At 37.8% G+C, this 17644-nt stretch overlaps 1 protein-coding gene, 1 long non-coding RNA gene and 1 other non-coding gene across 3 annotated transcripts in view; 1 reads left to right on the plus strand and 2 right to left on the minus strand.

The window, feature by feature from the left end:
* The window catches only part of LOC106881378 (E3 ubiquitin-protein ligase RNF185), a 34715-nt gene extending 21852 nt beyond the window's left edge, over positions 1–12863 (minus strand). Inside the window, exon 1 of the mRNA XM_052967037.1 lies at positions 12613–12863. Within this exon, the coding sequence (XP_052822997.1) occupies positions 12613–12770 (158 nt within the window). The 5' untranslated portion in view covers positions 12771–12863. The remainder of the gene's footprint in view (positions 1–12612) is intronic.
* Positions 449–550, minus strand: LOC128250136 (U6 spliceosomal RNA). The gene has a single exon (XR_008266259.1). It is a non-coding gene; the product is annotated as a U6 spliceosomal RNA (small nuclear RNA).
* Positions 12864–12885: 22 nt separating the features above from the next.
* The window catches only part of LOC128247576 (uncharacterized), a 16408-nt gene continuing 11649 nt past the window's right edge, over positions 12886–17644 (plus strand). The window contains exon 1 of the long non-coding RNA XR_008263908.1: positions 12886–13307. This is a non-coding gene — a long non-coding RNA (uncharacterized LOC128247576). The remainder of the gene's footprint in view (positions 13308–17644) is intronic.

Here is a 17644-nt window from a genome sequence, read left to right on the forward strand (position 1 = left end):
TAGATAGAATAGATAGAATAGAGACAGCTGATGAAGGGATATTCCAAGTGGCTTTCCATTTTCCTATGTGTTCGTTCCGTTGTCTGTAGTTTATTGTTCTAACGTCCTGTACCCTGATATGCATGTATATACACATGTAGATGTAAGTATGTACATATATGTGTGTATACATGTATATATATTCTTTGTATTATTATATATATATATATATATATATATTACAGAGAGAGAGAGAGAGAGAGAGAGAGAGAGAGAGAAAGAGAGAAAGAGAGACACACACACACACACATACATGACAGGCTTGCACACAGTTTCGGTCTTCCAAATTAACTCACAAGGCATTGAAAAGCCTGGGACTATAGTAGAAAATGTTTTCCCAATGTGAAATGCAGTGGGATATGAAATGCAAAGCAAACTTCTTCACCACACAACCATGCCTGTGCCTCAGAAAAATATGAAACATTTCATAAATTTGCATGCTGTCTTTGCACAGGGGCCATGCTAAGCAGCTCTGAATTGCTCCAATTTTAGTATATGTATAAGGGTGTGATGGGTGAATTGTTGTAATTTGATACTTTTAATTTCGTGCATGCACATTATTTGCTTTTGATTTTGTCAACTACACACTATAGTAGGGTTAGTTGGGCACTGTCTGTGAGAAAAACAGTACCATGACACAATTCACTAGGCCAGAAATTTGGAAATGACATGCTGTACTACTTAGCATTCGCAATGGAAGCTCTCAATACGAATATTTCAGAGTGTTTGGGTGTCAATCTGAAGACACGTACCGAGAGTGATAAAAATTAAACGTCCAGTCAGCATCATGGTGTTTGGAGTGATCACTAGTGATGGCAACATTATGCCTCCATTTGTCTTCCCACATGGCTTCAGACTCAACACAGAGGCCTACATCAAGTGCCTAGAGGAGGTAGTGCTGCCCTGGGTCAAGAGGGTGGCTGCTGGAAGACCCTATGTCTGGCAACAGGACTCTGCATCATGTCACACAAGCAGGAAAACCCAGTCATGGCTGTCAGACAATTTCTGAAACCACATCACCTGTCACATCTAGCCACTTAACTCCCCAGACTGCAACATCATCATCATCATCATCATTTAACATCTGCTTTCCATGCTAGCATGGGTTGGACGATTTGACTGAGGACTGGCAAACCGGATGGCTGCACCAAGCTCCAATCTGATCTGGCAGAGTTTCTACAGCTGGATGCCCTTCCTAACGCCAACCACTCTGAGAATGTAGTAGGTGCTTTTATGTGCCACGGGCACAAGAGCCAGTGTGGCGGTACTGGCAATGGCCACACTCAAATGGTGTTTTTTATGTGCCACCTGCACAGGAGTCAGTCCAGCAGCACTGGCAATGACCTCGCTCAAATGTTTTGTTCACGTGCCACCAGCACAAGTGCCAGTAAGGCAATGCTGGTAACGATCATGCTCAAATGGTGCATTTTTCATGCCACCGGCACGGAAGCCAGACAGCTGCTCTAGCAGTGATCCCGCTTGGATGGTGCTGTTAGTGCTCCATTGGCACAGGTGCCAGTCATCGAATTTGGTTCAGTTTCGATTTCACTTGCCCCAACAGGTCTTCGCAAGCAGAGTTTAGTGTTCAATGAAGGAAGGTTGGCATGGGTCCCCTTGATTATTGTGTGGGGCGCAGTTGAGTGAGAAACCAACAAAACTCCTTGTAACACCAAAGATGAGCTGAAGGCAAGGATTATGGTAGCATTCACCAACTTGAACAAGGAAACTGTCCAGAAGAATTGCAGAAGATTCCAAAGTCGTGTGAAGGTGATTTTATTGAATATTTTTACTCTAGTATTTCAAGATATTTCTATGTAATTTTGGTAAATATATCTGTTAAAATGAGATGTCAGTGTTATTTTCACTTTTGCATAATTTAGACAACAGTTTATTCACCACACCGTGTGTGTATGCATGTATGTATATGTATGTGGAGGTGCAATAGCTCAGTGGTTAGGGCAGCGGACTCGCGGTCATAGGATCGCGGTTTCGATTCCCAAACCAGGCGTTGTGAGTGTTTATTGAGCAAAAACACCTAAAGCTCCACGAGGCTCCGGCAGGGGATGGTGGCGAACCCTGCTGTACTCTTTCATCACAACTTTCTCTCACTCTTACTTCCTGTTTCTGTTGTACCTGTAATTCAAAGGGTCAGCCTTGTCACACTGTGTCACACTGAATATCCCCGAAAACTATGTTAAGAGTACACATGTCTGTGGAGTGCCCAGCCACTTGCATGTTAATTTCACGAGCTGGCTGTTCCGTTGATCGGATCAACTGGAACCCGCGACGGAGTGCCAACAATGTGTATGTATGTGTGTGTCCGTATGTATGTATGTGAGTGTATGTATGTATGTATGCATGTATGTATGTATGCATGCATGCATGTAAAAACCTAGTTAATATGTCTATTTCTATTTAGCAAGGAGAGAAGCAGAAAGTAAAGAGGTCTGCCTATGTTCTACGGAGTGAAGTGTTCCAAATTGCAAGGCAGTATATCAAAGAAAATCATGATGCTGTAGAAGGGAAATGTTTACAAATGCCACTCTTGCACTTGCTGATTCTGAAAAGAAAGAGGCAAGGAAGTGCTATTATAGAGGACTATTAAATGTGGAGAGTTCATAACTAAAAAAAAAAAGTCTTCCCAACATGGCTCCATCAGAGGGACCAGCCATTTTAGTAAACAACAGTATGATAAAGAATTGAGGATATAAAGGCAGAGAAAGCTCCTAGACCGTCAGGAGTTACAGCTAATATGCTTAAAATACCTTGCAGTGTATAGAATAAGGCCTAGTTACACATACAATCAATGTTCAGAAATGACTGGTATAGCAACATCATAGTCAACTATTACAAGAGAAAAAGAAATGCTTTAGAGAGAGAGGTAATTATAGACTTATCAATTTGCTGGACCAGGTCATGTAAAATTACAGAAATAGTTATAGCTCAGTCAATTAGGAAAAGAACAAGCCTAGATGAGATGCAGTTCAAATTTGTGCCAGGAAGAAGTACTACTGATGTTCTCTTCTTGCTGAAGCAGAAGTATTCAATAATATACAGTATACCACTGTAGTTCATCAACCTAAGAGAAAGCCTTCAGCAAGGTCCCCTGCTGTGACTTGGTGGTTGCTGAGAATGTTATGAGTAGATGAATAGCTTATGAGAGCCATACAGGACATGTAAAGTGATAGTTAACAACATCATCATCATCGTTTAATGTCCACTTTCCATGCTAGCATGGGTTGGACGATTTGACTGAGGACTGGTGAAAACCTGGCTCCAATCTGATCTGGCAGAGTTTTTACAGCTAGATGCCCTTCCTAATGCCAACCACTCCGAGAGTGTAGTGGGTACTTTTATGTGCCACCGGCACGAGGGCCAGTTAGGTAGTACTGGCAACGGCCACACTCAAATGGTGTTTTTTACGTGCCACCTGCACAGGAGCCAGTCCAGCGGCACTGGCAACGACCTCGCTCAAATGTTTTTTCAAATGCCAGTAAAGCATTGCTGGTAACGGTCACGCTCAAATGGTGCTTTTCACGTGCCACCGGCACGGAAGCCAGACAGCTGCCCTGGCAATGATCATCCTCGAACGGTGCTGTTAGCGCTCCACTGGTACAGGTGCCAGTCATTGAATTTGGTTCAATTTCAATTTCACTTGCCCCAACAGGTCTTCACAAGCAGAGTTTAGTGTCCAATGAAGGAAAGGTTGGCATGGGTGCCAGTCGTCAAATTTAGTTTGATTTCGATTTCACTTGCCTCAACAGGTCTTCGCAAGCAGAGTTTAGTGTCCAATGAAGGAAAGGTACGCATTAGTGGGCTGGCTACACCCCTGGCAAAGGTCACAGGTTATGGTCTTACTTAGCTTGCCAGGTCTTCTCACGCACAGCATATTTCCAAAGATCTCGGTCACTAGTCATCCCCTTGGTGAGGCCTAATGTTCGAAGGTTGTGCTTTACCACCTCATCCCAGGTATTCCTGGGTCTACCTCTTCCACAGGTTCCCTCAACCGCTAGGGTGTTGCACTTTTTCACACAGCTATCCTCATCCATTCTTGCCACATGACCATACCAGCTCAATCGTCTCTCTTGCACACCACAACTGATGCTTCTTAGGTCCAACTTTTCTCTCAAGGTCGAGTATGCACACTGACATTACACATCCATCGGAGCACACTGGCTTCGTTTCTTGCGAGCTTATGCATGTCCTCAGCAGTCACGGCCCATGGCTGTTCATACACATGCGTCATACAATCTGCCTTTTACTCTGAGTGAGAGGCCCTTTGTCACCAGCAGAGGTAAGAGCTCTCTAAACTTTGCCCAGGCTATTCTTATTCTAGCAGCGCACCCTCCCCCGCTACTGACTTGGTCACCTAGGTAACGGAAGCTATCAACTACTTCTAGTTTTTCTCCCAGGAATGTGGCAGAAGTTGTTCTCTGCACATTTTCAATGTTTATTGCTCCTGTGCTACACCCTTCCTTAAAACAATGAATTTCTCAAAGACCAAAGTCTTACTAAGTGGGTAAACATACAGGGTTCTACTTCCAGCAGGGTAATGACTTTGCTTAATATGTAGAAATTTTATACAATGTACTCAATGAAAGCTATGAACACATAAGGGGTGCAGTGGTGTCATTGGCGAGATAACAAAAAAGTAGTCTTTGTATGAGGTAGATGCATGGGAGCAATAAACACCAATAGCACATGGGAAATAGATTTTCTCAGATAGCTAGGAGGATAGTAGCCCTAGAGATAGTAGACAGCTTCTGTTACCTATGTGACCTAATCAGCACTGGAGGAGAGTGTTCTTAAAGTATAGCAGCTAAAGTAAGAATAGGCTGTATTACCAGTTATCCCTCCCACTACCAAGAACCACTTCCAGCTGATTCACTTCAATCACTGTATGCCTCTTACTCTCCCTAGACATGCCTGCAATCTAACCACACATCATTTTCCTTTCTCTCGTCCTTCTTCTGTCTACTGCTCTTCACTCTTTCTGTACTGCCAGTCATTGCCTACTCTTGCTATCTTTGTTGCAACTCATACCTGTCATCAGCTACTCTTCACAATTTCATGTAAAAAGCCTTTGTTATAGCCTAAACTCCTTCTTAAAGATGTGAAAAAAGTTATTTTACTAAATTACCCACAATTTTTTGATTATTTTAAAATTTATTTGAAATAAGCATTGTAGTCTATTAGAAATAGGATTATGAAATGGTTAAATTTCAGATATACTATTACTTGAATCAAGTATATTAATCAGAATATACGTCACATTTCAATATCAAATTGACAACAAAAAAAAACAGGTTTTATAAATTTAACTTTGATTTTGTCAAAACAGATGATAAATAATAGAGATTCATATTTATAGTTATAAAGTACAGAAAACTTGCAACAAACGAGAGCAGTTCTAGAAAGGGATTATTGAGTAAAGTGTTTAGTGTAGGATTTGGGAGATGAGATACAAGTGGGTGATCACAAGAGAAGAAACAAGTACACTTGGGTAGAGAAAGTATGCAACAAACTTATTCAGAATAATGGGGACCACTATAGAAGAACACCAGAGAGGAAACAGTATATCTGTATGTTTAGAGCAGGGGTGAGCCCATTTTATTGTGCCTGCAGGATGGTATACTCATATGTACCAAATATAGTAAATTTTTCAATTATAAAATTTATACAATATTCCTATGCCTGTTTTCGACATAAGTCGTGTTTCTACTACGACTTAAAACAGTTAGACTCGAACAGAAAATTGTCAGGTAAATGATATTTGAATGGAAATTTTGCCTTCACTATAAAACACATATTACTAGGTTTGTACCACCCCCTTCAGATCCAACTACATTAGCTGAAAACTATAGAATACCTCATAAGTAATATAAACGTCCTAAATTCAGTGGTAGCATTAATGAAGATGTTACGCATTAATTTAATGTGTTAAATTTGTCTTTATTAATGTATATTGAATTATACATAGATATATACAAGGTTTACACAGATATAAGAATCAGAACTTGTGATCCACCCAAGGACTGTTTTCTTTGGAAATTTTTGCCCACTGCACTAAAAAGTTTCCCCACCCCTGGTTTAGAGGTTGTAACAAGTTGGTGAGTGAATCTTTCTCAATCCTGTCTAGTAGTAGCACTGTTCTAGATATTGTGAACTGTACTCAAATGTAGATTCTTTTTCTTCAGCATTATAAAGAGTCAGCATCATTCAAGACTAAAGTAGTTTATAATCTTTGAAAGTAAGCCAGGTCTTTGCAATGTTATATATGTGAGGTTCCTATTTGAAACCATTAAAAATTTAGGGGAATAGCATTTGTAGTACCTTCAGTTTTTGTTTAGTTAATAACTTGAGAGGGTGTAATACATTTGTATTACTGAAGAGACTAGATTGTCATGACCTCCATTGAAGGATGTTTCTGAGGTCTATGTTCATAGAGGCATGATGTATCTATGTTGCATGTGTATAATGACTATGTTTCAGAGGTTAAAGAGAAAACCAGTGGTGTCATCTACAGAGGAATGTGAGCTGTTAGAAGTGATAGCAAGTGAGACTTTCATTAGCGAAGCAAGTGGGTGGGAAACATAAATGAAACTTCAAATACGCCAGATTTGACAAAGTGATGATTAGTAAAAAGCTCTACAAGTGTATGCTGCAATATTGCATCTAACAAGACACAGATAAATGAAGCTTGTAATGGTAGGGGAGATACAGATATGATCAAAGGCTTTGAGGATGTCATGTGCAACAACATTGCTCTAATTAAATTTCTCACGAGAGAGAAACCATTGGTAACATATATGAATAAATCCCTAATAGATCTGTTTTCTATGGAAGCTATACTGGTCCATCTTTGAGGAGAGAGAGACTCAAGGTAATAAAGGAGGTAATTGTTAATGGTTGTTCCTAACACTTGAGACATTAGTGAGAGTAAAAGGTTGATAATTGGCCAGAGTCAGAGACTTATCCTTGGAGATGGAACATAAATGTAGCATGTTGCTAAACATCAAGACGGATTTCTGTAGAAAGAAAAGAGTGAAGATTTGGGCAACAATAGGAGCTCTGGAGTTCTCAGTTTAAGAGAAGGGACATTGTTAAGGTTGGAGGATTTTGTCTGAAGAGACTGGAGGTGTATTTTTGAAGTGTATATGTGGTGAGATTGAAGGAATGAAAAAGGGTTTGGAAGAATCTTGCCAAATTTATGTATCATAGATGCTAGCAGTAAATTGAATATCACATGTTTAAGAAGTTATGGTGCCTGAGCAATGGTGCAAAGGATGATAATTGCAAAATTGGTGGCACTCCTTTTGGCAAGGGACCAAAAGAATCAGCTGCAATTTGAGAGATAAAATAGCTTGCTGGTAGTGTGATGCATAATAACATCTTTTGCATCCTGGGTGGTAGTCTTCTAGGTGTTGTGATGGTGGATAAAAGCTATCCAGTTAATATGTGTGAATTACTTTTTCCCCCAGGCATTGTAAGCTGTGTTCTTTACCTGTGCCACTTGAAGGCAGCTATGTATGAACCAGTTGGAGAATTTAGGATTATATATGTAAAAGTCACCTGCACAGTAGTCTCAAAAGAGTGAAGTACATTTACTGTTAGAGACATTTAATATAAAAGTGGAGGAACTCCAACCAACTAATCAATTTGAAGTCTTACAGTCTATGTGAATGTGTAGAGTGATCAGATGATTTGTTGTGCGCAGTGATTGTGATGGTAGGTAGAAGCTAAGTTTGGAATTGAAGAAGAAATCAAGAGTGTTTTGAGTGTTGGTCAGTAATAGATAATACTAATTGCTGTAGAGAGTTTAGAACAGCAAAACATTTAACTTCTGTACCAACAGCATCAATATAGGAGTGCGAGTGCTGAAAGAAGTTATGAAAATTGAAACCATTGAGAACAAATGATGTCAGGGAGGGGTGAAGTGGGGTAAATGCTTCAATGCAAGGAAAGAGATGATCGAACAGTTTTTTGTTAGTTGTAAGAATTTGGTAGCAACAACAAATGAATTTAAAGGAGTAAGGTGAATAGATCATGAAAACAATGAGATCATAGAATGTTCATAGATGATGAGAAGAAGAAGAAGAAGAAAAACAACAACAACAACAACAACACCACCACCACCACTACCATCATCATCATCATTATAGAACTAGACTGAAAATCTAATAAATGAAACTTCCTGAAAAAAAGATAAAATCCCTAATTTCTGGCTGAAAGTTTTCCCTGAATCCCATGAAAGATTGATCACCTCCATAATGACAGTATACATGACAAGGGAAAAAATCCCTCCCTGGTTAGTATATTGTGTATTGGAACTCCTAACCCAAGAAATTATTGACCAACAACATATCTCACAACCATGTACAAAATACTAATACCCATCATCTTTGAGTACATGTATACCTTTCTGATAGATAACAAAACATTTCAAAATAAACAAAAAGGCTGTAAACATAGCTTGTATGGATGTAAAGACCAGCATTTAATCATTAAAATGCTGCTTCAAGATTGTGATAAACAGCATAAAAATCTCTTCATTGCATAGATTGATTTAAAAAAAAGCATTTGATAGTCTTGCCCTGTATATAATCTCTTTAGTTATAGGGAATTTTCAAACATCTGGTCCAAAACTTTGGAGATCAATCTTGATACTGAATTTGGAGACAGACATTGTGAATGCTGACAACATCAAAATAAACTGCAACATTTTTCAAAGCGATTCTCTATCATCTATTCTATTTTGCATAGCTCTCATCCACCTCAATAAGCTGTTGAATGACACAAGATATATCATGTGGTATCAAAAAATTCCTGGACTAGTTTTGTAACACACCAACAGATGGCAGTACACAGTTGCGAGCACAGTTGCGAGCACAGTGAGAGCTAGCAGTGGTCTTCATGAGGTAGTGTGCCAAGTGACACCATTGTTTACTTCACAAGTTGTGAAATTAGTGTGTTTTATGATAACGTGTATGTTGTATTCTGCAATTTTGTCATGGACAGGCAGCTGAAACAAAGAGTCAATGTGAAATTTGCGTTAAACTTGGGAAGTCTGCTACAGAGACACTAAGCATGCTTCAGCAAGGATGCAATGGGTCATATGCAATGTTTTGAGTGACATGGGTGCTTCAAAAGTGGAAAAACTTTCCTTGGAAGACAATGAGCAATCTGAAAGACCTGCCATGAGTGTCACCAGCAGAAATGTGGAGAAAATTCATTAGCATGCATATGAGGATCATAGGAGAACTATCAACGACATTGCTGATATCGTTGGTCTGTCATATGGGTGTGTGCAGGCAATCCTACCATCTGAATTGAACATGTGGCATGTCTCTGCCAAGTTTGTCCCTCACCTTCTGACCACTGAGCAGAAAGAATATCACATCGCATTCTGTCAAGATTTCCATCAGCATGCCGCTGATGACCCAGCGTTCATGTCAAGGATCATTACCGTTGATGAGAGTTGGGTCTACGGGTATGACCTTGAGACAAAGCAGCAGTCATCACAATGGAAGAGGTCTTCATCCCCATGACCGAAGAAAGCACAACAGAGCCATAGCTCAATCATAAGCATGCTCATTGCTTATTTTGACATCTGTGGTATGGTGCATCACAAATTTGTCCCCCAGGGCTAGACTGTCATCAAGAGTTCTACTGTAACATTTTGAAGTGTTTGATGGAGGACATTTGGCGAAAGTGACCAGATCTGTGGAGTGCAAAGAATTAGATTCTTCACAACAGTAATGAACTCTGTCACTGAGCTCTCCTCAGTCATGAGTTTCTCACCAAAAACAACACCCTATTCGCCAGATTTAGCACATGCAGACTTCCATCTTTTTCCCCAAGATGAAAATTCAGCTCAAAGGTCGCCGTTTTAACACTGCTGTTGAGATCCAGAGTGAATCGTAGAAGGTCCTCAACTCACAGAAAACAACTTTCTGGCAGGATTCCAAAAGTGGCAGGAACACTGGGACCGGTGTATTGTCGCACAAGGTGACTATTTCGAAGGAGATGACGATAAGACTTAGGTAAATAAGTTTTTTTATTAAACACTAGCAGAGATACCTGGCGTTGCCCGTGTTACATGCAATTGAAGGATGAGACTTTTCTCTTATATTTCCTGTAAGGAATTGGAATGAATACTGCCTACATCTGGCGAAAAAACATAAACTGAATATATGAGAACTTTTAAAGTATTATGATTTTAAAATGGAGTCTTAATCCTTCGAATTTGGCTTTTAGGATGTCTAGCTTAAAATGCTTTGATGTCTCTGGGTGAGACATAGACCAGTTCGTACAAAATAAACCAAATCAAAATACAACAATAATATTTCACACAACTTCACAATTTGCCAGCAAATTTGAAGAAAGGAGAACTCGAAAACACCTATCTCAGTGCTTAGCTGGTAATTATTTTATCGACCCTGACGGAATTTGAACTTGAGTAGAAAGAAATACAAGGCAAATTTTGTCCGGCGTGTTAACGATTCTGCCAGCTCGCCACTATGACATTAATTTTTTTTTAATTGTTTCTAACATAGGCACAAAGTCTGAAATTTGGAGGAGGAGTTAGTTGATTTAATACTCTGCTGAAACTTTATTTTATCGACCTCGAAAAGATGAACGGCAAAGTTGACTTCGGCACGTTTTGAACTGTAAGTGACGCAACTAAATGCTGCAAAACATTTTGTCCAACGCTCCAACGATCGTTCCAATGTACTCTCATTATTTAATAATGTACACATATCTGACATTTAAAAAATATTTTGTTTCTAATTGGAGGCTTCCATCCCTGTATTTTTTCCAAATTTACCTAAATTAGAAACTATTGACACACCCGACTTATGGTAACTCTGGCTACATAGATTTGTTTAGTTAATCAGAGGCATTCTTTCCTTTTTATTTATTTATTCTTTTAATCTTCTTAAAAATTAATATTTCCACTTACGAAAATAATTATTAACTATAAAACAAAAGAGATAAGCAAATATTAAGATAATTAATTCATTCAACGAGAGATCTAAGGGAATTGTGGAGCAGTAATTTATACAGAAATTTCCACTGAGTAAATGAAAAGACAAAAACACTACAAACAAGAAAAAAAACACAGCTTTACGACAGTTTGTAAATACGATCTGATATATTTCTGAAAACTGATAAAACAGAAACAAACTAGCCTAGTGTACTAATAGTAAAATCACTTATCCAAGTCATTTCTTAGAAGGCGTTGATACGATAGGAGGAGTGTACAAAACTGCTTATATATAATATTGTAAAAACATTGAAAACAAACAAAACCAACTACAGAACACAACTGATAATCGACAGCACAAGCTATAACCCACACGTAAAGGAATACAGTCTAAATAACGTTATATATATATATATATATATATATATATATAATATTGCAATACAAATGTATTACTTTCCAGTAAAATAAAGCACCGTAAAGGTATGAACATTTTCATGTGATGTAGCTTAGGAGTCGGTTTGTTATTAACCTCAAGTCATTAGGTCATCTCTGATCGGGACAGACTCAGGATGAAAGGCATTCCATCCTTCACCCAGACAATGCAGCTAACACATTATGTGTCATTTTAAGGCAGTAAAATGTACTCAGAGGGGGAGACTTGACTGCTATTTCTAGCAGATCTAACAATCGCATAGAGCCTCTTTCGTCAGCTGGAATGGGAGAGTTAAATCTAATTGTTGTTAATACTGTTTAAACATGTAAAAGCTTAAGTTTTATTTCTTATATTCTTAAAATAACGCGCGTAATACTTCTTCAAAATACATAATAAACTGCTGAATTCTATGGTTTATTGTAAATGGAACATAGACAAAAACATTTCACTTATTCCCCGGGTCAAGAGTTCTTAACTTCCGACTCAAGATAAAAAAAATTTGTGAAATCTTTATACAATTATCACCGTGTTTATCTTCAGTGTATATCGATTTAATAAATCACAACAAAATTCACAACTTTACTTAATTTATAGTAAAGCACTTTACTTACTATCCCAATTTCTGTCCTGTGAACCATCACGTAATAGTAGTTTACGTAGCTAAAATGGAAGCTATCTATTTAATGGATTACATTTATATTTCTTTGGTCATTGATTTTTACCTTTAATAGTTATCGTTAAAGAATATTTTTTTAATCGTATTAGACTGGCGATCTGTATAGAACACAGTGCACAACCCACCCCATTATTAGTGTCCAACTTGGTGACATTATTCGCAAACTGGTTCCGTTACACATACAACTTTCTTGCCAAGATCATTAAATCATTTTATATACGATTAATAACTCCATATTGAGGGAAATGTAATACTGATAAAAAAAGATAATAATAAATGGCAATATGTTGTCATGAAGAAATTTTGTGTCCGTACATTGGTGCATTGGTTATAATCATTATGTTTCTGAAGTAGTGTTAACAAGAGTAGATGAAGAAAATAACTTCAGAAAGTAAATTTACTGTATAATATAATTATAATTATATTATATATATTACAGATTGATAATAAAAGACAAATGAAAACATAAATTACCAGAATAAATGGCCACATTTACTGACCACGGCATCTCGTGCAGAGTCTAAACAAATATTACATTCGTAATCTGAATTCGTCGTATCACTTTGTCGATATCTTGTATCCTCACTTCCTTGACCATCTTTTGAAGATGATCCAGTATCCCACTCACTCATTCTGGACCAGTTAAAAAAAAAAAGAGAAGAGGAAAGAAAACGCTCCTGACACTTGTGTTATGTATGTTAACAACTGAGCACTGATACTGCGCATGTCACAAGAAGGGACATAACACGTGATGTCAGCTAAACGAGAAATGTTGACTGGATACTTCATTACAATTTTTATATATATACATATATAGCGTTTGTAGAAATACATAAATCCGGAGCAGAAATATACACAACTCCCTCGCACATTTTAAAGCTAATACAAATATAATTTCATTACTTTGATATTTAAAAAGAAAATATAACGACAGCAATTTACATTTTGGGGCAGTTTTCATTTTATATTATATATACTAAGATATTTCTGATAGTTTTCAAAGATAAACTTTTTTTTTTGCTATAGTAACAAAAGTTTTGCTTCTTTTTAAATACTCATTGTGGAACATCACTGATTTCAATGGAAAGGACATACCTAATGTTGTCGAGAACCAAACAGAAACTCATACAAATTTTCATTTGAATTCATTTAGAATTTACAAATGTAATGTAAGTATATTAAAAATGGAACTTATTTGTAACAGGTCAGAGAATTAGTAGTAAGGTAACATTAATACAGAAAGTGGGGCAAGAGGAAAATTCCAGTCGATTGAAGTTTTATTTCTCTTAAGATATATAAGGTGGTGAGCTAGCAGAATTGTTAGCATACTAGGGGAAATGCTTAGTGGAATTTCATCTGTCTTTGTGTTCTGAGTTCAAATTCCACCAAGGTCAACTTTGCTTTTCATCCTTTAGGGTCAATAACATAATTACCAGTAGAGCACTGGGGTCGATATAACTGACTTACTCCCTCCCCTGAATTTTGTGGCCTTGTGCCAAAATTTGAAACCAATATTAGAGATAAATGTAAGGTGACAAGCTGGCAGTACCCTTAGCACGTCCAGCAAAATACTAAGCAGTATTTCATCTGTTTTTACCTTCTGCGTTCAAATTCCATTCAAGGTTGACTTTGTCTTTCATCCCTTCAGGATCGATAAAATAAGTACTTACCCCCTGCCTAAACTTGCTGGCCTCGTGCCAAAACTTGAAATCAGTATTAAAGATAAATTTGGTGAAAAAGAAAGAGAACTGCATTTGTGAAAGAATGGTTGTAGCATGTTGAGTCAACCAAATGGCCTTCACCTCTCTCAGCAATGTCACTCAAGTATAATCAGTATTCTAATATGGTTGCACTTGAGCTTTGTAGGTCAGTAACAGATCAAACCTAAAATGTTTGACCCTGAAAAGCAAATCTAGTCTTTGGGAAGCCATTTTGAAAATCATTTATAAATGTCAGACATCACAATCCATGACCACATCATAATTGTTGACCTTGAAATGTGGACATGGATTGTGATGTCTGACATTTGTAATGATGGGGGAAGTTAATTGTGTGTTGTTCATACGTATGAGTCGGTGGACTGTAATGCTTTCTCTTTATTACATGTAACAATTATATCTTGGTGCTATTAAAGGAAGCTAGTTTGTCATGTCCAGTAATGGAAATAGTTTTGGAAAACTTGATAGGGAAAAGTGGGATAAGTTGAAATACCTCTCTCTAAACAGAAATAAAGAACCTGTGCTGCCATCTTGTGAGAGCCTCTTATAGTAAAATTTTCACTTGTAAGAAATATTCAGTTTGTTTGTAATAAATTGTTTCTGTGTTAATCAAAATGGGACAGCAGATAATTTGCCAGTTTCATTCTGTATTGTGTATATTACATATGATGAGGTCATTATTGAATGGAACTAGTTGGAACATAGTGAGAGAGGTTAGGTAAAACATATTCCAAGTAACCCACATGTACACAGACATTTGAGCACAAAAGGAAGCCAGGAGTTTGACATTTGAGTATGCGAATCAGCTTTATGGATACCTTATTCTTGAATGGAGAATCAAAATGCATTCAAAGAGTGGATGAATAATTTTGTGAAAGAGTATGCAGACTGTTCATCAAGGACAACTGAGATTTCATCACTCAATCATGCAACCAGCTTCTATCATCATAATTTGATCAACTTTGTAATAACTATGAAACTGTTTTTGAAAGATATTGGTTCACTCTAGATAAGACATAGAATCTTAATGAAAGTGAATATATGACAGGCATTGCTGAGGCCAAGAAAAATCATCACTGAAAAAAGGTAGGAAATAAGTTGGAGCCATAGTACCAGCAGAACAAGGATATTGAGTGACTATTTACTGTGAAATCAGTGCTATGTAGAAAACTATTTCTCCTATGTTTGTATTTTCTCAAGTTTACTTTAAGGATCAGTTTCTTCATGGTACATTATCATGTTGTATTTGCGTGGCCTATAGACTAGGGTGGATGACATTAAAAAAATTTCCTGCTTTCATGATTTATTTTGTGGCACACCTTAACTCTGCACCAAGAAAGCCCCATCAGCATAAAGGTCATTTACTATGCCAAGAGAATAGAAGTGTGTTGCTATTGTTTCCCAACACAGTTTGCACAAGGTGTAGTCCCTTGATAGAACTATTTAGGAGTCTTTCAAAATCCAGACAAATTTTCAGCTGATGCATGAATGAAGGAAAACATGGGGGAAATGATGATAGTATATGAAATTTTTGGATTAGATAGGAAGACACTTCTTTGAGCCTTGAATCCTTACAACATCCAATTGTCCTTCAGACTAACAGATACTTATCCTTTAGACAGGAACATCTTTACTAATTGTAGTTTCTTTCCTTATAATATAACAGATTCTCCTTTAAACATTGATGAGAATTCTATTGCATCAGGATATGCAACAATCAGTTTCACAGTACTTGCTCCACTGACCCTAAATAGTAAAACATTAAGCCAACCAGGGCCATCAGGCTCATATCTCTTTATTCTATCATTTCATGAAAGCTGGACCAAGGAATAGAAAAGGTTGGAGAAAACCTGAGAGAACACGAGTTCTCATTGATACTAATAAAGTTTTAAATTGCAAAGCAAACTGAGAAGAGGAAGAAGAAATCATCTAAGGGATAAAAAAGCCCAAAACTATAAGATATTTGTTGAAGACTCCACACAAAGACTGTTAGGGTGAAGAGAGCAATTTCATCCTTGGACAACATATGTGATGAAGAGGAACAATATGATGGTGAGCAAACAGGAATGGAGAATCTCTTCAAAAGGAACTGTTTTCCATGTACTTTTCAGGGAATAAATTGGTGAATTGTTAAGTCGTAATGGTCAATGAAACGAACAAACATGACAATACAACCAATAAAATCATAAAACAAGTTACAAGCAAAGATTTTGCATGTCCCAATTTCCAGTGCTGAATGATGCTGAAATATGCTCACATGAATGTAAGGACATTGTATCTATTTTTGCCAGCTCAGTGGAGAAAATAAAGTACTGCCTGCAGAAACTTGTATCTCTCATTGATCTATTGGCTGGCAAGCCAGATTAAATACAAAGATAGTTGATGGGTGAATAAACCAAAGTGACAATCATGTCTAGTTAAAATTACATTAAAAATATCCCATTGGAATTGAAATTTGAAATGATGCAAATGCCATGCTTGAAAAGACCCAGCAAGCCAAATGAGATTGTAGTTGTGGCTGATGCCAGTGTTGCATAACTGGTCCATTTAAAAGTACCCTTCAATCATTGAGCAATACACAATGCTTGTGAAGACCTGTTGAACTGAGTGAAATCATAGTCATGGCCAATGCCAGTGCTGCCTGACTAGCACCCATGCTGGTGGCACGTAAAAAGCACTATTCGAGTGTGACCATTACCAGTGCTGCCTGACTGGCACCCATGCCAGTGGCATGTAAAAAGCACCCACTACACTTTCAGATTGGTTGGCTTTAGGAAGAGCATCCAGCTATAGAAACCTTGCCAAATCAGATTGGAGCCTGGTACAGCCTCCCGGCTTGCCGGTTCTCAGTCAAACTGTCCAACCCATGCCAGCATGGAAAGTGGACATTAAACGATGAGGATGATGATGATGATACTTGATTAGCTGTATAATTACTGGTGCATTCCAATATGCTCTACACCATGCCATGCTGCATATTTCAATCTATTCCACCATTAAAAGCTGTGATGGATGAGACTAGCCACAGACAACCAGACAGTTACCATGACCTTCTTTTGGTGCAACTTTGGCTTCGGGAAGTGTCGTGGAGCTTCGTCGGCGTCCAGCCACTGAGCTAAGCATCGCCGGTTGTTGTAAAGAATCCACTTTCTATCGATAGTCACAATCTGGTTGAGAAACAGGTCGTTCTTGTTGCATAAAAGAAGGGAAGATGACACTTCAGAACGGTGTTTTTTTGGGTTGTCGTTCAATTCGTGCAGCACCCATTTCTCAAGTATTTTTGTTTTTCCGATCTCTTTCAGGTGGTTGAAAATTGTCGTATATGTTACGTCTAATTCAGAAGCAAGCTCTCAAACAGTTGTGCGTGGATTGGCTTCGACTAAGGCTCTTAGTTGATCGTTGTCAACATCCAATGGCCAACCACTACGCTTGTCATCTTCAAAACTCTCGTCACCGCTACAAAATTTCTTGAATCACCATTGTGCTGTACGTTCATTAGTGGTTCCTGGGTCAAACGCATCATTGATATTGCGAGCTGTTTCAGCAGCTTTTTGGCCTAGCTTGAACTAGAATAAGAAAGTTGTGTGAATTTGCTTTTCGTCCATGTTGTATTCAATGTTCCAGAAAAAATGGCCTAATTATTCAAAAAGAAAAAGAGTAACATGATTAGATAGAGCAAAAAATGGGCTTTAAAATGATATATAAAGTCAAAGTAATTTAACAGAAATTAATTTGAAAATACGTCATTTAAACCCAAAATTAAAAATTCTGCAAGAACTTTCTTGACA

The sequence above is a fragment of the Octopus bimaculoides genome, chromosome 1 (assembly GCF_001194135.2).
Source record: "Octopus bimaculoides isolate UCB-OBI-ISO-001 chromosome 1, ASM119413v2, whole genome shotgun sequence".
In the NCBI taxonomy this organism is placed as follows: Eukaryota; Metazoa; Mollusca; class Cephalopoda; order Octopoda; family Octopodidae; genus Octopus; species Octopus bimaculoides.